This window comes from Centropristis striata, chromosome 8, assembly GCF_030273125.1.
Source record: "Centropristis striata isolate RG_2023a ecotype Rhode Island chromosome 8, C.striata_1.0, whole genome shotgun sequence".
In the NCBI taxonomy this organism is placed as follows: Eukaryota; Metazoa; Chordata; class Actinopteri; order Perciformes; family Serranidae; genus Centropristis; species Centropristis striata.
In genome coordinates this window covers 13000041-13023426 of record NC_081524.1, presented here as the reverse complement: position 1 = coordinate 13023426, position 23386 = coordinate 13000041, and the positions used below count along the sequence as shown (strand labels likewise).

Genomic DNA, 23386 nt, shown 5'->3' with positions numbered 1-23386 from the left:
TGTCACAGATGCAACGGTGGCCCTCCTTACAACCATCAGCGAAAATACCATGAGTCCAGTCCACTACCACCCGGTAAAAACCTCTGTTGTCCTGGAAGGTGATGTGGTGGTCAGCCTCCCCAGACTTGATGATGGATTCCTCGTAATGTTTGGCCTAATCTATGCGTTACATCTGAACTATCCCCAAGGACTGACCAACACTTTTGAGTTCATTCAGAAAGTCGTACTTGGTCTGGATGAGGGTAAATTGTCACCCAGGCTGCAGACACTCAAGAATGACTTGATGATATGATGATGACATCACCTACAACAGTGTCCATGTTGACGACTGTTTAACTGTGTTGAAGTTACTCCACAGGCCTATTTGTTCATGCAGTTTCACATTTTAAAGGAAAACACAGTTCATAGTGTTGAACTTTGTTTAGATTTTAGTAATTTAGTTGCTGGGACCTTATTTCCCTCTGAGGACTTCTTGTTTATTCTATGGTATGCTTCTTGTTTTATTATATGGTGAAAAAATGTTTAAATTCATTTTCCAAAGCTACATACCTTGAAGTTCAAAGTTTAAAGTAAATGTAAACCTTTGTACATGTTAATGTGGATTTTTTTTTTAATATATATATATATATATATATATATATATATATATATATATATATATAATGTTGCCCTACAGTATTACAACCAGATAGTCCAGCTTTTGTTTTGCTTTTTGTCTTTCAAATATATATTACTATGTTTCAGTATGTGCTAAAAAGGAAGAGTCATTGACCATGTTTGGGGGTTTTTTTTGCCATTGTTTTTTTTTGTTTGTTTGTTTGTTTTTTAGTTAGTAGGACTCAATGCAATTGTAATATTTTAAGTTTTGGGGTTTTATGAAATCAAATTTTTTTGAGGTCTGGTTAGTTAAAAGATTTAAAAAAAGACTAATAAATATTGAGTTCATAAAACATATTTGTATGTGTTTTTGTACTTAAACTTATTCTGTTCTGTTAATTAATATCTTTGAAAAATAAAAACATAAATTTTGAGTTTATTGAACTTGAATAAAATAGTTTTTATAATCAACATTATTTAGTTCTATAAATTAATTTTAATCGTATGGTGAACAAATATTTTGAGTTAGTTTAGTTTTTTTATTTGAGTTGGATTAATCAGTAATTACATTTATTTGTAAACAAAAAATACATGTAACACTAACTCAAATATTTCAGCTCTGCTTACCTCTGACTTTTGAGTTTGTGAACTCAAAAAAATTGTGGCAAACGATTGCCTCACTTTTTTTGAGTACTGCTTACTTATTCGGGTTTACAGTGTGGACTCGATACATCATTGTTTATATATTTTTTGTGATGCGTTTAAAGTATTGTGAAAATGTTTGACAGGCAGTACGAATTGCCGAAAAAAAACCCTATATTTCCCAAGCAGCAATTTCAGCTGTTTATGTTATTTGTACTATAAAATAATATAATTAAAAATATTTATCTCAGTGCATTTTTTTTTGTTAAAAGAGCCTGAGAGTCTATTTTATTTGTTTTGATCATAGTTTAATTATTTATATTTTATTTATCTAGGATATTTTAATATTTAATTTCTACAATTCAATTCCAATGTCGTCTCCTGCCTTATAGGGACCACAATGGAAATAAGCCTTAGGGCTTTATTGTGTCATCCCTGACTATTTTTTTATCTATTTATATTACGTATGACACAGGTTGCTGTTTCATATTTTTTATATCAAGAATGGTCAAATAAAATCAATCAATCAATCAATCAATCAATCAATCAATCAATCAATCAATCAATCAATCAATCAATCAATCAATGTTTAATATTCTTGAGATTTAAAAAATGATTGCTGTTGAAAAGGATGTACTTGGATTATTATGCTCTAATTTCATTATATCAGTGGCATAAAATGGTCCTAAAATGACATCAACGATACTATAGTTTATCGTGACAGGCCTAGTAAACATGTTGAAATAGAAATTTTTTAAAAGCAGGAACTTGAGTAGAATATGTCTCCTTTAACCCATTGAAGCCTGGAAAGCGGATACGTCATTTTGTAATATTTGTATAAGCTCTCAAATACTTTTCATATTATTTTCATATAGAATTTCATTTCTATCTGCTACAGAGGCTGAAAAATCTATTATTTAGTAGAAGCGTTGACACTTCTGTTGAATTTCCAGAAAAACTTCAGGTTTTAGGGGTTTATTTTAAAATCGCCCAGAGGTTTTACAGGCGTTTCAGGCCTCAATGGGTTAAAATATCATTATGGACAAAATATCCCAGAATCGAACTAAATTGACACATCAATCATCGAGTACACATTCACTGCCTTCGTGACTCACCTGCAACTTTAACTTTTAAGGAGAACCTCTCTTTGCCTCGTTCATAACACGTGTACCTCCCAGAGTCCGTCAGTCTCACAGAGGACAGAGACAGTGAAGCCCCTCCCCTCTCTAGTGAGACATCTCCCCGCTCTCTGTCTCCTTTCACCACTGTCCTCTTGTTCCACGTCCACTGTAGCCTCGACTTTATGCCCCTTGTGACTCTGCTCCCTTCCCCCCCCTCCTCCTCCTCCTCCTCCTCTTCCTCATGATCGCCCTCACCATCCACCTCTTCGGATTCACCCTTTAGACGTCTGCTCACGCTGGTTGGCCGGACTGTGTGAGTGGTCAGAGGAGCTGTGTATCCTCTACCTGCATGTCTGAGGATACGGTTTTCTCCAGCTTCAGTGGGGTTAGAGCGGTATCCCTCACTTACAGCGCTCTTCGCAGTTTCACTTTTTATCAAAGCTTCAGGGTTGCTTCGAACATTTGCAGTGGTTGTTTGGATTGCATCTGCAGAACTTCCTCTTTTGTTGTTATTTAAGCCCATGCTGACCTTTACTCCGTCCACCTCCACATGACCGCTGCAGTTCACAACCAACTTACTCCCCGGAGATAAAACCAACACACCAGGGGGAGGATCTGTGCAGAAACAAACAACATAATTTATAGAATTAAGTAAACCATGTGTGTGCTGGCTGTTTTAGAGTGTGCATGTGTGATTATGAGTCTTGTTTCATTTACATGTGCAGTATTCTCTGTGCAATGATCCATATCCAACTGCTGACTCTGTCTACATTGTATATAATGTTCCTAAAGTTTTTTTTATTTTATTTTTGTTTGAATTGTTAATACTTTCTATATTTCTACTTGTTTATATTGTATGTTTTTACTTGTTTATTTGCTATTATCTCTCTTATAATTATAGCTTATACTGCAGTTTACTATTTTTTTTTTTGCAATCCACTTTGCTGCTGTAACTCTTGAAATATCCTCATTGTGTCTTAATCTTAATCTTGCACATTCATACAGAATTTTGCACAAACGGTCATCTTTTGCACAAAAGGTCAAGCTGTCTTGCCCTGAGGTCAATTAGGCTCAGCACAGACAAGATTAGAGCCCGATAGATACATCGGTTGACAGATATTATCAGCCGCTATTGGCCTATCAAAGGCATATAGGGATCTGTGTTATGCTGTCCAATATGTGCCGTTATGAAAACTATTTTCTTTCTTTTTTTTAGTTTCTTTTTTTTTTTAAATAGTCAGCAATTGACTGAAACTGAACAGTAATTATATTCTTCACCAATTGCCTTCTTCATTTATTACTATTTATTCTTTATTTTCTCAGTTTTTAGAATTGGCTGACAATGTAATACATTGTATAATATATAATAATGTTAAAGATTATTATTTAATAAAGTTTTATGTTTGAGAAAGTAGCTCTCTGGGTACATTATCTATTTATCTATGAATTTTCCCCTCTACAATCAGTATCAGCATCTGTCTCAAAAGTCACATATTGGTTCTGGCTCAAGAGAAGATGCAATGTTGCATAACCAAAAATACCAACTCCTTTTGAACTTCCTCTTTTGATGGGTCTCTGTTCTTTAGTTTCTTTTTCTGCCCTACATTATGCCACCTTACATTTCTGACATCCCTTAAATTTGAGGATTATCTGATTGCACCATACAAGCACACAGTCGATTAAGACTGAGGATCGTGTGTGTTGGTGATCTGTTGTTCGGACACGACGGGCCTGACGTCAGAAGTCCACTGCCCTTGCAAACATTCTTTGCCCCCCCAAACTTCCATTTTCCCACAATCCCTGTTATCTCAGAGGCTCTGCTGCTGAGAGAAGGCAGAACAACAAGTCTACTGCTGCATTTGAACTGGTTTTAGCTTTCATACATTTACCTCTTTATTTATTTTTTTATTAAAGTATTTATTTAATTTTTAATTTTTCAACATACAATACAAACACTTACAAACAACTGAGACAGACACCAAAAACAGACAGGAAAAAAATAAATAAAAATTAAAAAAATTAAAAAATTTTTAAAAAATCCCTTTTTAGAAATGTATACCTGATAATGAGGGACAAAAAAATGACATGAGTAGAAATAAATAAATAAATAATAGATAGATAGATAAATGAATGAATGTATAATTAAAATTGAAAATATATTAAAAAAAAGAAAAGGAGACATCCAGAGTTCCCTTTGTTGACTCTGATATGTCAACAACATGAAACAAGAATTCTGAATCTGGAAATTAATGCAAATTAGTAGTATTAATATTTAATACGATTATACACAATTTGCACATCTAAACATTGCATTTCAGGAAACTTGAAATACAAAACATTTTTTTTTCTAAATGTGATTAATCAACTGGGGAAGTTTTAGTGTGATTTAAATTAGTTGAAATATTTACCCTATTCACCTATATCCATTTATCTCTAAATCAATGTTGTGGGTGCTTTAAAAATTAAAAAAATAAGTTAGTATTTAAAAGTTTATTTAGTTTTTTACAAACATTACAAGTTCTGACATGTTTCTATTGTGAATAACAGAAAAAAAAAGAATAGATAGGTAGATAAATGAATGAATGTAAAAATAAAATTGAAAATGTATAAATGTAGGAATAAATATATGGATATAGATGAATAAATAAATATATAAATGTGGAAATGTAAAAATAAATGTGGAAATAACTAAATAAAAAATGAAAATGTAGAAATAAGTGAATAAATACAGAAATACCTAAATAAATAGTAAAATGCATGTAAAAATATAGAACTTACAGTTTTTTTCTGCTTTAAAAAAATGTTGTTTATTTATTAATTTATTTCTACTTATGTCATTTTTTGTCCCTTATAACCTGACCCCTGTGCATGAATTATTTGGATAATAAAAGGGCAGACTTTGTGGCATCAAAGAGTTATCTAAAGCCTTATAATAATAACTCCCTCCAGCAGTTTTAGTCCAGAACAACAAACACAACCAAGGTTAAAATCACACTGATAGTGGAAGCTGATTGGTGAGCAGCATGCACAAATAGAGACGTTACTTGTACATTAAGCCAATAAAGTCAGACCCTGAATTTAGAAAAGATCTGAATAGAAAATGAAAATGAAAATGAAAATACAGATTTTAGTTTTTTGGAAGGAACCACAAAACTTTACAAAACAGCAATTATGACATGAAAATGCACAGAATGAAAAAACAGATCAGTTAAAGCTGTGTCCATGCCGTATATATTAAAAATATCATACTTAAAGTTTTTAAATACGATGTGAAATTTGATGTGCACAGAAATAAAAGGGCACACAAAAACTTTAATGCATGGGTCAATTTTGAGATTTTGGCCTCCTTCAGACTACTGAAAAATAAACAGCCAAAATACACATTTATGAGTTTATTTAATTACAAGTTACTACAACATTTGGCTCTTAGATTTCTCCCAAATTTACCAAAACTTAGCATCAGATAATGCCCCATTTGGATATTTAAACCTAACATTTTAGAAAATGTGTAATACAAAAAAAACATCTATAATGTAATGATCTATTAGCTGTAATGTTCTAAAAGTAAGTACATTTACAATAGGGCTTCATATCTTTAAACACTGTTTTCTCTTAAGGTTTTTTTTTCTCTTACTCTGAGCCTGAAATCTCCACTTCAGTAGTCTTTACATACAACAAAGGTTTTTACAGAGGGGTTTGTTCAAATATCATTCACATTCTGATTTAATAACATTTTATTCCTAAAAAACCGAAATAAAATGTAATGGCTCTTAACAGTATTTTCTGATATGTTGAGTGAGAAAAGGAGACATCCAGAGTTCCCTTTGTTGACTCTGATATGTCAACAACATGAAACAAGAATTCTGAATCTGGAAATGAATGCAAATTAGTAGTATTAATATTTAATACGTATATACATAATTTGCGCATCTAAGCATTGCATTTCAGGAAACTTGAAATTCAAAAAAAGTTTTTTTTCTAAATGTGAATAATCAACTGGGGAAGTTTTAGTGTGATTTAAGTTAGTTGAAATAGTTACCCTATTCACCTATATCCATTTATCTCTAAATCACTGTTGTGGGTGCTTTAAAAATTAAAAAAATAAGTTAGTAGCCTATTTAAAAGTTTATTTAGTTTTTTACAAACATCACAAGTTCTGACATGTTTCTATTGTGAATAACAGAAAAAAAAAAACAAGTTTACACAAGAGGATTATTGATTCTGACCTTTTCTGGGACAGGTTCCGTCGATGAAACCGTGGAGCGGAGTGGCGCATAGAACGCACAGCAAAGGGAGAAAAATCCGCATTTTTGCGCATGAGTCTCCCTTCACCGCGTCCTAACACAACGCACACAGCATCAGGTGTCGGTTGTTGTGACTGCCATCAAACTTTCCACGCTGTCACGACCGACAGTCTTCCTCCAGGACAGGACTAAAGTACCGGCGTCCTCTGGTTGCAGCAGCCTGCTGCTAGTAACACCTACAGTCTACTGTATGAGTAAAACGCAGCCTTATTTTTATTCCTAGGCGGGCGAGGACATGACCCGCCCCCCGCCGCCTCTCATTGGCTGAGACATGGAACGCCAATCAACCATTACGGGGAAAAAAAATCTGTCAGATGGCAAAATAGTCTTGATTTGATGTGTTTGATTTGCATGCACGTGTTTAATTCGCCATATTATTGTTTTTTTTTTAATGTGATTTGCTGTTTTGATTGGTTTAAATGTTTACTTTTTGTATGTTGACTTTTTCTATTTTTTTTCTATTTAAACTGTTGTTTTTGCCTTAATCTCTATCTATACTTTGGTACTTGGTTCGTTATTTTTGCACCAATACACCAATAAACCTACTCTGCAATAAAAACTTCTGATTCTGACTCTGATTTTGCGATTGCATTGAACTGTGGTGCCATAGTGCATTGCCTCTGGACTGAAGTGCGTTATTGTGAAATCCCAGCTCTCTTCCCCTTCTTCAGCCCGTTACACAGAGGAAATCCTCTTAGCGACAAAGTAAAAAACCTGATGAAAGCTGTAAATAGGTCTGCGATTATAATATTTATTTTTAAAACCTCAGGAAGTCTGTAATACTCAAGTGACACTGTCTCTAACTGTATTAACCCTTTTTTTTAAAAAAATCACATATGGAGCACTGATAGAGACTGATACTTTAATGTGGGTTTGTTGAGCTTGTTTAACTTTTGTGTACTTTAACCCATTTTTAATCTCCTCAGGTGAAAGTATCTCTGGGGTTGGCTATGCACAAATCTGAAGACATTTTCAAAATCTGTGAAACCTTTTGGCTGAAAAGTGACTTTTTAACATAGTTCATCGAGAGTTTTGGTACATGGCACTACTGGTTTTGCAATAGACTTGTATATATAAATATATATTAAAAATGTGCCCAAAGACTAAATACAGTATGATAGGAAAATTGCTGCATCTCAGAAGGAGCACAATCAATATGTGGTAAATATGAGCTCATTAATATCAAAGATGAAGAGAAAGAGAGAAGAGAAAAATAAATCATGAGTAAAAAAATGTATAAACACACTGTTTGAAATTAGTTTTTTTCTGAAATTTTGAAAAATCCTGACTGTGGCTATTGCTAAGTGCTTTTCATTTGCAATATAATCTATTGGCCCAAAGTGTGTGTTTAGCAGGTTTTCAAGACTTCAGACCAATATGAACAAATGTGGCATTTTCCCTTTTCTTTTTTCCTTTAAGACTCGCAATCTCTGTTTCTGTTCATATTTCCAATAGAATAAATGATGGAACAGATGATAAACTTGAGGACTAAAGGCTGTTTTTGTCACATAAATAACACTTTTTTTTTCAACTCAAAAGCATAGAAATATTCAAAATTGTTTATTTGTATTTAACCTTATTTCATGCTTCACCACATAAAGAACACTTTTTTTTTCAACTCAAAAGCGTAGAAATATTCAAAATTGTTTATTTTTATTTAACCTTATTTCATGCTTCACCGCAGCACAGCCATTTTGACCTTAATCTTTGTTTGCTTCTTGAAATAACATTTACATTGACACAGTTTTTCTCTCTCATTTGAAAGAGAGTTAACATGTTTATTAACCGTTCAACAACTCTGTTTTCCACCCAGAAAGCTGACCCCTGCTTAAACAACTCATGGGGCCAAACACTGCACAGTATTTTCATTTCATATAAGCATTCTTTTGTGTTTTCAGTCTAAGAGCTGCTTTATTATAGGGACAGATCCTGGAACAGTTTTATTTTTCTGGTTTCCCTTATTATCTCACCTCATTCTGGGCCAGGGGTCAATAACTGACAGGAGCATTTGCAACACAGATGGGATGCTGTACTTGATTTAAGGATGAGGAACCAGAAAGAGAGGACCAAAACTTTGGCATTATTAAGGCATAATTATCCCAAAACACCTTCCCTTTATTCATGGTCAAATAAAAATGTAAAGCACTTTACTGAAGTGAACACTGTTCGACAAATTGCATTTAAATGTCTGTTTCTTTGCACTTTGCCCAGGTCTTCCCTTAAGTAAGCATTGTGTCTTTTCATTCAGACAGCGGTGGTACGAGACATTACATCAGGTACATTAACATGATCTGGCCCTTTGTCAGACCTAAAATAAATCTTGTAAAGAAGAGAAAAACACTGAGGGCTCACTTTAAGGTGCAACTCAACTAGGCCGTTATAAAACACATCAATATGATGCAAAAAAGGAACATCTGAAGTAGAGGTATAACAAGTAAGAAAACAGATAAAAGAAGGATAAGGGACACAAGTCTTTCAGCAGTCTTGCAGCGTCCCGTAACGCAAAGCACCGTTCTCACTGAGAACTATAGTGAACACAGAGGCTGGAGCATATTTTTTTAACAAAAACACTTCTACAGATAATACCGTCTGCACGTCACTGCCTTGTTATTCTGCCCATTCATTCAACCCGTTGTTGATTTTGAGAGATGCTGCGTGAATGAGGCTAAACTTGAAATAACAAGTGGAAACAAACTTTTAGATCATTAATAGTTTGATTTCCTTCAGTTAAATACTGCAAATACAGTTATCACACACTGTAGGAACATGTATATCTTCTTTAAATCCCAATTCATGGTTGGCAAGGTCCATGTCATTAGGATGAGCCACTTCTTCCTATGATTATTAATTATAGAAGTTTCAGAGAGAAGTGTGGAGCTTTTTATAACAGTCTGTGGGTCCTCAGTGTCTCAATATCTCTGCAGGAAAACACACAACACATCTTGTGTGTGTTTCACTCAATCTGGCTGGTGTCCTTGGCCACAGAGGGCGGGCCGGGGCTGTTGGATGCAGCGACCCGAGCCTTCCAACCAAACAGAGCTTCCTGTGGAGAGAGGAAGAGGGTGTCAGTGGGTAGGATTTTATATCCAAGTGTTTTTATTGCAAAGCACAAACAGTACATTTTACTAAAGCTAATCCCAAGTAACCCCCATCCTGCCTGTCTACCCACCCACCAGGTTAGGTCGGTCAGTTTATGTACTTGTGAAGAGAAACACATTAAGAACAGCACACACACATCAAGAATGGCTGCAATAATTTCATCTTATTGGGAAGACATTAAAGCAGCAATCAATTCAATAATCAATTTGCAGCCTGATCTCATTTTCAGTGTTATATATTTAGGAAACATACCAACCAAGATAAATAAACAAGACCGATACCTATTACAACTTTTATTGGCTAGTAGCAAAAAGGCAATAACCAGGAAATGGCTAAGCAATGAGTGTCCAACAATTTCAGACTGGATAGGAATATATAAAATCTTTTTATTTTATATTATTGTATTTTTCCCCTGGGTCAGGAGCGTTTCTCTCTCTTTCTTTCTTCTTATAATTATGTATATATAAATTCGGATTTCGCTACAATGCAAGTTAATGACATCATATCCCGTGGCCATTCCAACATACAAAGTGATTATGTACATTCACTGAGTGAATATTTAGAAAATAAAAAATATATTTCTCGCTAGAAATGTGATCAAAATCCATTTTTATGCAGAAGCTAAGTCAAAATATTGATTTTTTCACTAAAAATGAGAGAACTGTCCGCCATGTTTTTTGTTCTGACCGCCGGGACCTTGAAAGTCACGTGACTTGGAACAAAACAATAGGAAAAAATATTAAATTGCATTGTAGCGAAATCCGTGTCAGTTTCACGGAAATTCAAGTGATTCCGTGGCTATTCCACGGATTTTGAGTTAAGCAAATCCGTGGCTATTCCACGGATTTTGAGTTAAGCGAATCCGTGGCTATTTCACGGATTCCTGTGAGACCAGGTTCGTTATAACTGTTCCATTTTTGTTATTGATACATGAATGGGAAATAACAGCACCTGCATGGCGCCCAGAGTGATCGTCCAGCCTCCAGGTGAGTCTCCCCCATGGGACCTCAGCGCTGCGGGGGTGAGGACGCCAGCGTTGAGGGCTGAGCCCTGAGGTGCAGCTGCTTCAGAAGCTGGTGGGGTTTGTGTGGACGAGGCGGGAACAGTCTGTGTGTTTTGCGTCTCCTCCTCGATGGGTGTGTCCTGTGAGCCGCCCAGGACAGAGGAGGAGTTTGAGAGCGGCGGAACCGACCCAGAAACAGAGCTTGGCGCTGGGCTGCACTCCCCGGAGGCGCTGGGGGGAGTGTGAGTGTGAGTGTGTTTCTTCCTGCGGAGCGTGTCGATCCAGCTGGAGCTGTGTCTGGAGGCGAAGGTGGCGAGGGCCAGAGACGACAGCCTCATGTTCTTCCCTGAGGTGATCAGCTCTCCAAATCCTTCCTGGTGAGCAAAGGCGTAGCCAGACCTCCTCGATCCACCGCGAGCTCCCAGACGGCCCTCTGACACGCTGCCCACGCCACGGGACGCCCCACCCACGCCACCACCTACCGGCTTACGCTTCTTCTGCCGGACCAGCTGAGTGTAGCGCACCTGAAGAAGGAGAAGAACAAGAGAAGTTCAGATGGATGGATGGATGGATGGATGGATGGATAGATGGATAGATGGATAGATGGATAGATAGATAGATAGATAGATAGATAGATAGATAGATAGATAGATAGATAGATAGATAGATAGATAGATAGATAGATAGATAGATAGATAGATGGATGGATGGATGGATGGATGGATGGATGGATGGATGGATGGATGGATGGATAGATAGATAGATAGATAGATAGATGATAGATAGATAGATAGATGATGATAGATGGATGGATGGATGGATGGATGGATGGATGGATGGATAGATGGATAGATAGATGGATAGATGGATAGATAGATGATAGATAGATGATAGATGGATGGATAGATGGATAGATAGATGATAGATGGATGGATGGATGGATAGATGGATAGATGGATAGATAGATAGATAGATAGATAGATAGATAGATAGATAGATAGATAGATAGATAGATAGAAAGACATTTAAAGTACTCTTTATGCAGAATGGCCTCACTCAGATTGTTTTATATAAAAATATATATCTTAATATATTATTAGATTATTTGTATTGATGCATTTATATAAGGGTTTTCATTCTGTAAAGATCTGGCTCATTTTATTTACTTAATACAATGTTAATAGGGTTTAATTTAAAAAAATGCCTAATCACTTTAAATTCATCATGTTTTTATGATAAATCTAAATGTGGTGGAGTAAAAACTACAATATTTGCCTCAAAATGTAGTGGAATAGAAGTTTAAAGCTACAACTAAAATTAAGACACTGTATTTAGTCTCTGTGCCAAGCTTAGATAATTTTCAAAGTGGGGAATTATTCCTTTAAGTTAGCTAAGATCTTATTTATTTCCATTGCCAACTTTCTGCCAACTGATCTTCTGCCACCTGTGTGAATTATATTTCTTTTATCTGATCAATTATACTCCTATTATCACACTTTCTTTGTTACATTTCTACCTGATTCTCTCATCCAAACCCAAAACTCTAAAGTACAACTTTACATATCAAACATATCACCAGCAGAGACCCTGACCCTTAATAGTGACTGTAGAAAAACTACAATCAAATAAAAAACAGACACTTCTTCATATGACCTTGACAGCAGCTTAAAGTAGCTTGTGTGATTGGGGAACATTGATTAGGTCAATATTTGCAGAGCATTTACGAGCATGAACTCATCATTAGATATACACTGTGATGAACAGGTTGTATTAGTGCAGTTAATCATTGGCTAAGACCAGCTCCAAACTGACCTTTTGGAAAGACGAGACTCTGACACATGTTGCAATAACAAAGATGGACACATCAGCGTTAGAAACTTTGTTGTTTGTGTTTTCTCACCGTGTCTGAGAGCTGAGGTTTGAGGTCCACCTTGAGGAACCGGAATGCCAAAACTGGAACTATGCATATTGCCGTTGCCAGCGCAATAGTTAACCACACCACTGGCTGCAACAACGTGCTCTGGGCGCTACCTGCACTCACAAACACACATACACAAGCATGAGGAAATGTCTTTTCACAAACACTGTACATACACAGATTTTAGATGTGCAGTGCAATGATTTCAGCAGGTGACGACAGTAAACAAGATGTTATTTGGGTCAACCGATTCCTCACTAAATAGTGGAATTCAACCTCTATGGAATGACTTAGAAAACAAAATAAAAATAAAGAATTAATAAAAATATCATTGTCAGATTCTGGCATTCTCATCACTTATGGCATTTAATACAAGGCAGAAATGCAGAAATGTTTTTACTTTACACTGTACATTTGACCTTATTTTTGCCGACAATATGTTGTAATATAATGTTTGCTTCATATATTTATAGTTATAATTTATAGTTATATTTTTTCAAAACCAAAAGAGTACCCTTATTTCATTTAGTTTTAATAACATTATTATTAGTGTTTAAAATTACTATTGAGATACATATATTGACAAAAACATTGTCTTGGTCATGACTTGAATACTAAATCAGGGTTATGGCAAGTAGCAGTAAGGGATAGGGTTAGAGAAGGAAAATGTAGGAAATGTAATGTCCCCTAAATTGATGGAGAGCCAGAATTTGTGTGTGTGTGTGTGTCCTGGAGCTCTTTAATTAACCCGTCTTGCATAATGAGATGCGTCATGTTCCACCGTTCCCAAGATTCAGGGGAAATATCTCATTATACTTCTTGTTTACAAAATTGTTGTTTTTTTTAAGTTAATGCATAAAACAAAGGTTTCTGTTAGTCTGACTTCTCTTTCGACTCTTTGTCCTCTTCTCACTCAGTGCCGATGGTGTGTGTGTGTGTGTGTGTGTGTGTGTGTGTGTGTGTGTGTGTGTGTGTGTGTGTGTGTGTCTCAAACAAATAAAGACAAGAGGGGACCGACCTACAAAGTGGAACTGATTGGGAAAAATCCTGAAGAGGGTCTGACTGTGCAGAGCAAACATGATGGTGAAGTAGGAGCCCAAAGAGCCCCACACAAACACATGGTTGATAACAGTCCAGAAGCCTGTGTCAAGAGCGATCTGCATCATCACACACATGTTAAAAAAAAAAGCAGCACAGTTAGTACACAAACATGGAACAGACAGAAGTTAAATATAGAGGCTGCCAGCTGTGAGGAAAGCGAACACCACTCAGGCCTTTCTCACCTGTACGCTGACCACAATGACCAGGGCTGTTGCTGTGGTGACTGCAAAGGTCTGGTAGTCAGCGAGGGGCACGCCGGTGCTCTGAGAGGCGTCGGATAGGACGGCACAGGGGACGAAAAACAGGACCACTGATGTGTAGATGCCCTGGGCGATGCAGATGAAGAACTCTCTCTTGTTGAAGAGGAGGTTGAGCTGTCCGGGTTCATACAGCTTCGGATACTCCAGACTCCTCTGGTCGGGAACATCCTGCAATAATGGGATTGCAATAATTAAGATAATAAGACTACCCTGCGATGTGTTGGACTGAATCAAAATAATTACCTACAGTACAGGCCAAAAGTTTGGACACACCTTCTCATTCAATGCGTTTCCTTTATTTTCATGACTATTGACATTGTAAATTCATCAAAACTATGAATGAACACATGTGGAATTATGTACTTAACAAAAAAGTGTGAAATAACTGAAAACATGTCTTATATTCTAGTAAGCAAAGGGTGGTTACTTTGAGGAATCTAAAATACAAGACATGTTTTCAGTTATTTCACACTTTTTTTGTTAAGTACATAATTCCATATGTGTTCATTCATAGTTTTGATGCCTTCAGTGAGAATCTACAATGTAAATAGTCATGAAAATAAAGAAAAACACATTGAATGAGATGGGCGTGTCCAAACTTTTGGCCTGTACTGTATAGTTTATACAGTAAATACAATACAAACAGCCCTCTGGAGACCATGAATGTCACCGTAACATCATCGGTTTGTAGATTACTGTTCTGGAGCCTGGAGCTTTTTGGGTGCTATCATTGTTTTTGGGAACCAGAAGTGACCATATTTGGATAAGAAGGTGGAGTGTGAAAGGAGGAGGCTAAGTTCTTATTTAATGCTAGTGCTAGCTAGCTAGGTTGGTAGGAAAGATGCATCCGTATCTCAAAATGAACAGCGGACTCCTTTAAGTACAACGCTGAACAAGAGTGAAGACATTTTTAGTTTTAGTTTACCTTTATGAACTGAAAACACACTGTGAAAGGGTCAAGGTTTTAAGACAAAAACACACTGTGGTGCACTGTGGAAGCAATTTCTCAGTTATAAGGTAGCCGCGAAAGTAGACCCTTCTTATTTTTTATTTTACTATAAATGGGACAAAAAATTACAAATGTAGAAACTAGGTTACATTTATTTGTTTTCCCCCAAAAATGTTGTGTTGTGAACTTCCCCCAAAAATAATTATTTTCCGCCTGTAAAAAAGTTCCTATGGTGATTATCAAGGCATGCCTTTTTTGTACCGTGGGGAATTGTTTTGGCGTTGCACCACCCAGCGTCAAAGAGCTGTGTGTGCTCAAAGCGGGTTAGTCATGAAATGAAGCGTTCTCTCCTTTTTTCTATTCATCTTCACTTTTTTTTGTTCAAAACCACAATTTGCTGACATATACTGTTATGTAACAAGCTTATGAACCTGTTGGTCAAGCCTACAGTTTACTTACAACTTATAAATTGAACATTAAATCTAGTTATGCATTCAGAGTTAGCTAACTCAGCCTTATGCTAGTTGAAGCATTTTTTTTGTTCTCTCTCTTTTATGCTAATTTGAAATTGTGCTACCTCATGTGTCATGTGTAGTTTGATTGTGGTTTATGTAAATTTAAATTTTATTTTTTTCTTGTAGAGGGTGGAGAGTGGCTGTGTGGTTCCTATGTGTAACGCCTGGGTTTTTTTGAGAGATATGTGGGTGAAAAGGGTTTTTTTTACTATGGGAGATTAGTAAGAGAGTTTATGCAGTGCCATATTATTTATAGTATATTACAGGCTATACCATTTATTGTGAATGAAATTAAAAAAGAGCTGTGTGTGCTCAAAGCGGAGAGTGGAGAGTGGCTGTGTGGCTCTTATGTGTAACGCCTGTGTTTTTTTTCGTTTTTTGTGAAAGAATAAACCCCACAGATACTAAACTATGTCTCACTTATTCCTACACAACACAACGCAGAGTGTAAGAGCAGAAAGCTGTCTGCTACACAAAGATAACATCATGCTGTATTGAAGAAGACTTTAAACTAACGATTGAGACCTTAAACACATTAGCAAAATGTTTACTGAAATAAGAGATCATCTTAGAGTTAGGTTCCTTTTCTCATAGACTTCAATCCAATCAGACTTCTTTTTACAACCCGCATAGTTGCCCCCTGCTGGCCATTTTAAAGTATGCCAGTTTAAGGCACTTCCACGTTGGCTTTTCAGACCCACTTGGTCCGATTCAAAGTTTACAGGAATTTATCCATTAGTTGTTGAAACATTTCAGTTTGATCCAAAGTGATAGGATAACAAACCAAAAGACAGACATTGACATCTCTCACTAGTGTAGCAAATGGCTAGCAAGGGCTTCACCTTTCTTTAATGTACTGTTGTCCTGGCTAAGAATAGTGATTGCAGCATGCACACTATACTTGAACAGACCTGATCAAATATCCCCATGGCCAGCACAGGGAGGGACGTGTAGACAATGTTGTAGAGTGTGATGAAGTACTGATCATACACCGTCTACAAGAGAGAAGAGATGGACACAAACAAAGCGAAAGTCCTGATTACCGATTTCCCAACCCCTAACTGTTGATGTAAACATGTCCTCATGAGCTCCACTCTCTGACCTGGGCTGAGAAGCCACAGAAGAAGCCGAACCAGAAGTGCACCATGGTGAAGGCAAAGTTCTTGTAGAAGAAGTAGCAGAGGAAACGGCACATGCGCAGGTAGGACCAGCGGCCGTGCACCAGCAGGAGGCGCTGTAGGAAGCGGAACTGGGAGAAGGAGTAGTCACTGGCCAGCACGGCCTGGATCCCCTCCTGACCTGAGATACCAACGCCGATATGAGCACCTGGAGGAGATGGACACAGAGAGGAAGAGAGAAATGTAAGCCACATAAAGTTGGCTCTAGTTGGAAACACCTGACTTTGGCTTTTGGCTTACATAGCAACTGTCTGTAAACAAAAGTCTGTTTTGGGTCTGGGACAGCTTCTGGTTCTCCCAGTATACCATTAGGAATGGTCCAGAACTGGAGCTATAAATATCGTAAATGCATGGATTTTGAAAACTGATATGCACTGCAATCAGTTTTCAGAAGATAAGAGTTAAAAAAAAAAAAAAAAGAAGAAGAAGAGCTGGTTAGAAAGACAAAGTCTGGTCTAAGCTGTATATCGGCAGGATAAATACCAGCCAGATATTTTTATTTGATTTGATTAAACAACAACTATAGTGCATTAGTAAATTGTGTATTATTATTATTATTATTCCTTTTTACTTGTGGTACATTTCACACGAGTGAGAAAAACAAATGCTAATTTGGAGATTTGAAAAGCATAAAACACAGGATGTGAACCAGCCTCACCCATCACTGCATGGCTGTATTTCTGCTTTGCACTTGAAAAACATTCACATTTGCATTTACACATGACGTACATCCACAGACAAACACACAAGGTGTTGCAACACTTACAAAACACAATATTACAAACATTACGAAAAAGAGAACATTGGGTTATGGGCTTAACCAAAACCTCTGTTTGTTTCCACTTGAGCAGCTTTGCAGTTACAAAAACATCTTAGTGTCATTCTGTAACACCTCATTGCAACTTAAAAAAAAAATCAAATAGGAATATTCAAGATATTTGGTTCCACTAGAATTAAAATAACATTTTGTAGGTTTGACAAATGTTTGCACAGGGTAATGAGTGGGAACCTGTGGGTTCTTCTCTGTTCCTAACTTGATGAGGACATCACACCTACTGCAACACAAATTTCAACACAACCTTCGTGACTACAACTAACACAATATACACAGTCATGGAAAAAATGGTTAGACCACCCTTGTTTTCTATAATTTCTTGTTCATTTTAATGCCTGTTACAACTAAAGGTACATTTGTTTGGAAAAATATAATGATAACAACAAAAACAGCTCACAAGAGTTTATTTTAAGAGCTGATATCTAGCCATTTTCCATGGTTTTCTTGATAATGATTTCGGTTATTATAAAAAAATCATGGAAAATGGCTAGATAGCAGCTCTTAAATTAAACTCTTTTGAGCTATTTTTGTTGTTTTCATTATATTTGTCCAAACAAATATAGCTTTAGTTGCACCAGGCATTAAAATAAACAAGAAATTGAATAAAACAATGGTTTAATATTTGTTTCCATGACTGTAGATAAACATCTTTTACTACACTTCTGCTGGAAAAATTCCATTTTCTTAAGGTAGACAGTGGCGGCCATGTGGCTAAATGTTACTTCTCTCTTTCCTTTCCATCTTAACAGTGATTACAGTTACACTTCCTCCTCTCCTCCACACCATCCTTCATGTCTGCATAACTCACTTTTAATCATGCTAATGTCGTTAGCTCCGTCTCCGATAGCCAGAGTGACGGCTTTCTTGTGTTTCTTTATGAGCTCCACCACCTGAGCTTTTTGCAGCGGGGTGACTCTGCAGCAGATCACTGCTTTGCACGCGCACGCCGTCGACACAAACTCCGTCTCCATGTCTGCTTCTAGTGCATGGGCCTAACAGAAGAGAGAGTGGAGAGGTTTGAGAGTAAGTTGTACGGGGTTAAAGCTGCAGCTGTGGAACAAAAGCACTTTAAGAAGAATATTTCAGGCAACTTAATATTTCCAGTTTAATTTTTCATGGTCCCTGCTTGTTTTGTGTATGTTCACACACTGCAAATAGAGAAAAGTTGGGTGAACTCAAAATTTCAAGGCAACAAACTTCAATAAAATTTTAAGTTTTGTTTTTGAGTTTGCTCAACTCTGAATTCAGATTTTTGTCAACTCAACTGTAAATTGTACTAAATTATAATTTTACATTGTAAAATTAACATCAGTTAACTAACATCAGTTAGCAGCTAGCATCAGTTAGCCGCTAGCTTTCGCTAATGACCGAATTTCACCGCTTTCCCGCATTTCACAACAAAGAAATAAGAGTTAGCAGAACTATTGTCCCTTGTTGTGAACCCCAACTTAAAGATATAAGTAACAACAACTCACCAACTTGTTTTTGAGCAGACAACTGGCTTCCTTTGTTGTGCTAACTTACATTATTGCCCTAAATGTCAATAATTTATATTTCCAAGTTTTACCAACTTAAATCACTGTTTTAGGCCAAAAAATACAAGTTGGCTTTTTTGCAGTGCACTATGTACATGTGGGCATGTTATTCATACCAGACTGTGACCGTTGATTACGATCGCAAACTCTCCAGAGATGTTGTCCATGAGGTTGGAAGGAGTTGGAGTTGGAGGTGGAGGAGGAGGAGGTGGAGGAGGAGGAGGAGGAGGAGGGCACTGCAGCTGTTTCCCTCCTCCTCCCGTACCATCTCCTTCTTGACCTTCTCTAAACCCGTTAGCCATGAAACATCCCTCCATCCCCTCCTCCTTCCCTCCATCTCTGGCTTGCGACAGCTCGATCATCCTTTCCCTCGCCCTCCTGGAGAGGAAGACAAACAAACTGAAGATCAACAGGGCTATGTCTGTGACATAAATAACAACCAAAAGAGAAAATAAGAGTGGTGAAAGAGGAATGGAAAAAACAGGAACAGCTGAAATTTGTTCTCCAGAAGAGACAGAAATAGGACCCTGAAGTTACTGCTGATGTTTCAGCCCCTGGCTTATCTAATTGTGTCACGCAAGTCACTGCAGAGACCTGTACACGAAAAACACCGATATGGCATCATGGTGTTGCTTTTCATATATGTTTTGGCTATTTGACTCAAAAATGGTAATGTTTTGGCACTTTAAAGGACACATTCTGTTTAAATCAGTGTCTTCTTTAGAGTATTTTAAAATGTTTTATCAAGTTAAAGGTTCCACATTGTAAAAAGTAAGATTTCAATGCCTTTTTGGTCTAGGTGCTATAAAAACACTGACCAATCAGTGCAGGCTGGGCTTCTTCTGTAATGGGGCTTAAAGAGACAGGTGCTTAAATGGAGCGTTTCAGACAGAGGATGAAAACAGGTATATTGAGACAGACAATGTTGGAAAAATATTGTTTTTTGAACATTAAAACATGTAAACATGTTCCAGTAGGAACCCAAAATATAACCTCAAAATAAGCATAACATGTCTCCTTTAAGGTTTCATCAATATGCTTTGTTGTGTTGTGTCTTTCCCGTATCACTATGAGCTCACCAAGGTAAGTTCCCTACACCATCTGTTGTAATGGCAATAAACTAAACTCATTTTTTTGCAATTCACATAAGCTACGGGAACCGTAGTATGCAATCCTCAGGCCATGCAAAGTTTTAAAAGGCCGTGATGATGGGAAATACAGTGTGTGCTCATACACCTTGCACTACAGAAGAAGTTACAAAAATCTCCAGTGCAAGAAATATTCATTTTTATAGGTGTTCATTATGGAGTCAAAGATGAGTGAAATTCAAGAAAAGGCAGAACTGTGTCAATGTGTTGCTCTAGCATCCATCAGCATTAAACATGACAGGACAGAATGTTTACTTTTACATTACATTACATTACATGTCATTTAGCAGACGCTTTTGTCCAAAGTGACTTACAATAAGTCCATTCAACCTGAAGGTACTAGACATGGACCACAGGAATCAAGTTTACTTATTGAAGGAAACTACTATATATTCAAACTACAAGCTATTTAAGCACTCACTGAACTGACTGATAACTGACACTTAAAATGACACTTTTTGTAGGAGGTTAGAACAAAGTGCTACCTCCCCTAATCACACCAATCATGCATTCAATTCTTAGCTTTTTCAGACAAACACCTTGCTTTTGTAACTTTAGTTCAGTGTGGATCCTACAGTGTAGACAAACAGAGACACCAGACAAAGAGACTTCGACTGACCCGAGCTCCTGCCGCACGCTCTGGACAGTGTGTCCACTGATGATGAACACCTCGGTCATATCGTCTGTGAGCATCTTGCAGGAGTAACCTATATTGACAGCCGTCTCTGTGTGAGAGAAAGGGAGAGGGTTACTAGAGTGCAGTTATTCATTTCAGCTGTGATGTTGAAGATTTATGATAAAGAGCAAAGGTGCCAAAAACAGGTTATAGTTGGTTCAAGAGCTGAGTTAAGCATCATTTATCTTTATTCATATCGTTAGCCTCATAGCATATTTGCCTAAGTCATATTTGAACATTTTTGGAAAACAAGAAAAAACACAATTTTTAGTAAGCCCATTGGTATTTTTAATTGATATTGTAACAGTAAGTTCAAATAGAAGTGTCAACAAGTTTGCATAAAAAATGAACCACATCGATTTCATAACAGATAATAGTCACTTAGGCAGAATATGCCCTGACTAAGGCAATTTTTCTCTTACATATAAATAATGTAGTTTGGTTTGTATGTAGCGGCAAAATTGCCTCAGTCAAAGAGATGACTAAGGCAGAAAGTGATTTTGGACTCTAACAAGTGTTCTGATAGGTTGAGAACATAGGCAATAAGGCAGAAAGATGCAGCAGTAGTAGGAGAGTAAAGTTAGGCAGATATCACAATTTGGCCAAAATATGACTTAGGCAATTATGCTATGAGGCTAACGATGTGTGAGAAATATGATCTTATTTTACTGCCTGCATGCTATTTGTTGGTCTGTGCTTTTACTCTACTCTTGCATGTACCACCACAAGTATCTGCAATTACATCATGGTGGCTGGTTGCAGGTTCACCATAGAAAACTTATTAAACAAATATCAGATCCAAGCTGTTAACTTTTCTGGTGTGTTTGTGGGATATTTGTTCACAGTCTACAAGGCTGCAGAATAGATGTTGTGCTTTATTATCTTATCGTTGTGTAGTCCTTTGCAAATGATGCTGCTTTTTAAGCAACTGCATGCAAACTAAGCTCTTAAAGAGCATTATGTAGAAGTGTAGGTCTCACCCTGCTTGTCTCCAGTGAGAACCCAGATCTTAATGTTGGCGAGCGACAGAACAGCGATGGTCTCAGGGACGCCTTCCTGCAGCTTGTCCTCTATCGCTGTGGCACCCAGGAGCTAGACACACAGGCATACATTCCAGTTATCAAACTGGCTGGAAATTTAAGAAGGGAATAAAAGCAGTTTCTATTGTATGACCAAAATAGAATAGAATAGGTCTTTATTTGTCATTGTCACATGTACAACGAAATTCAAAGTGCTCTCCAGTAAGTGCAACATTTAAGAGTCTCTAAAAATATAAATATAAAAAGAAAAAAATATGTACAATTCAAAATACCCAGTTTAGACAAACACATAAACACACCCAGACATACATGCATAGTCGCACAGGAAAAAAACAACAAACAAACAGCATGAACGCACAGTCAAGACAAACAACAGTACAGAACATATCTCAAGTGTGTTGAGCCATCAATGGCTTAATATCAATTTAGTTCATTAATAAAACTACATCCTGCACTGAGGAGCTTTAACAGTGTCTTTTCAGTGAAAAAAAAAGGAAAGAGGAATTTCCCCTGACCCATTAGTCTGGACGATGCTTCCAACTAAACCTATAGTTCCCCTTTTTTTTTTTTTTTTTTAAATGTATTTTTTTGGGCTTTTTCATGCCTTTAATGGACAGGATAGTTGAAGAGAGACAGGAAACAGGGGGCAGAGAGAGGGGAATGACATGCAGTAAAGGGCCGTCCAATGCGGGACTCGAACCGGGGCCAGCTGCAGCGAGGACTGTAGCCTCTACACATGGGGCGCCTGCGTAACCCACTACGCTACCGACCACCCCATAGTTCCCCTTTTTTAAAGTGACATTTTTATTTTGGTGGCGGAAGGAAGTCTGCATAAAGTCTGCAAGGAATGATTTAATGTTCCACACAAAGAAAATGAATGTCAGACACACAGACAGAACGACACACATGGATGGATGCACGCTCTCAGAACAAGTCACTCACCATCATGTCTTGTTCTATCTGCTCATAAGCGGCTGCCAGACGGTCTTCTCTGCAGCTGGCGGCCTTGTCAGCGCAGCGGTGGCTCTCTGACCACGACTCCCACTCGTCCTCTGACAGGTCCCTGTAGGCCAGCGCCAGCGTCCGCAAACCGTCTGCGGCATACTCCTAGAGCCCGATAAATACACAGACACGTAAAAACACAAACATATTGACACATTCTGACATGAGGATGGAAGCTGCCAAAAATAAAATAAAAAATGACTTGTTATTAAATGAATATGTCTATTAAATGTATCAAAAATCATGTTAAAAAATGAATGTTGGCATTCATTTATTGATAAAATGTGACATATATTGATATTTTTGTTTTTATTTGCTTCTTTATTTGTTTACTTTTGTATTTGTTATCTATTTATATTAATTTAAAAAATAATATAAACAGATGATATATTTTTTTAATGAATAAAAATAGATAATAAATAAATAAAGTGCGTTATAGGGGAATTAATACAAATGTAAACAA

General features: G+C 37.0%; 2 protein-coding genes and 1 long non-coding RNA gene across 4 annotated transcripts in view; 1 reads left to right on the top strand and 2 right to left on the bottom strand.

Annotated features, from left to right (window-relative positions):
• LOC131976244 (uncharacterized) overlaps positions 1-72 on the top strand; it is a 3479-nt gene extending 3407 nt beyond the window's left edge. The window contains exon 3 of the long non-coding RNA XR_009394783.1: positions 1-72. This exon is cut by the window's left edge and continues 20 nt beyond it. This is a non-coding gene — a long non-coding RNA (uncharacterized LOC131976244).
• il6r (interleukin 6 receptor) overlaps positions 1-6919 on the bottom strand; it is a 31757-nt gene extending 24838 nt beyond the window's left edge. Inside the window, exons 1-2 of the mRNA XM_059339174.1 lie at positions 6587-6919; positions 2355-2975 (exon numbers count right to left, since the gene is read on the bottom strand). Coding sequence (XP_059195157.1) covers positions 2355-2975; positions 6587-6668 — 703 coding nt within the window. The 5' untranslated portion in view covers positions 6669-6919. The remainder of the gene's footprint in view (positions 1-2354; positions 2976-6586) is intronic.
• Positions 6920-8252: 1333 nt separating this feature from the next.
• The window catches only part of atp8b2 (ATPase phospholipid transporting 8B2), a 32713-nt gene continuing 17579 nt past the window's right edge, over positions 8253-23386 (bottom strand). The window contains exons 18-29 of one of the 2 annotated variants that reach the window (XM_059340204.1): positions 22864-23028; positions 21862-21973; positions 20825-20930; positions 19174-19435; positions 18331-18514; positions 16612-16835; positions 16421-16504; positions 13968-14213; positions 13703-13841; positions 12667-12797; positions 10715-11290; positions 8253-9707 (exon numbers count right to left, since the gene is read on the bottom strand). In XM_059340204.1, coding sequence (XP_059196187.1) covers positions 9618-9707; positions 10715-11290; positions 12667-12797; positions 13703-13841; positions 13968-14213; positions 16421-16504; positions 16612-16835; positions 18331-18514; positions 19174-19435; positions 20825-20930; positions 21862-21973; positions 22864-23028 — 2319 coding nt within the window. In that variant the 3' untranslated portion in view covers positions 8253-9617. The remainder of the gene's footprint in view (positions 9708-10714; positions 11291-12666; positions 12798-13702; positions 13842-13967; positions 14214-16420; positions 16505-16611; positions 16836-18330; positions 18515-19173; positions 19436-20824; positions 20931-21861; positions 21974-22863; positions 23029-23386) is intronic. The other variant, XM_059340206.1, reaches the window with a different exon arrangement.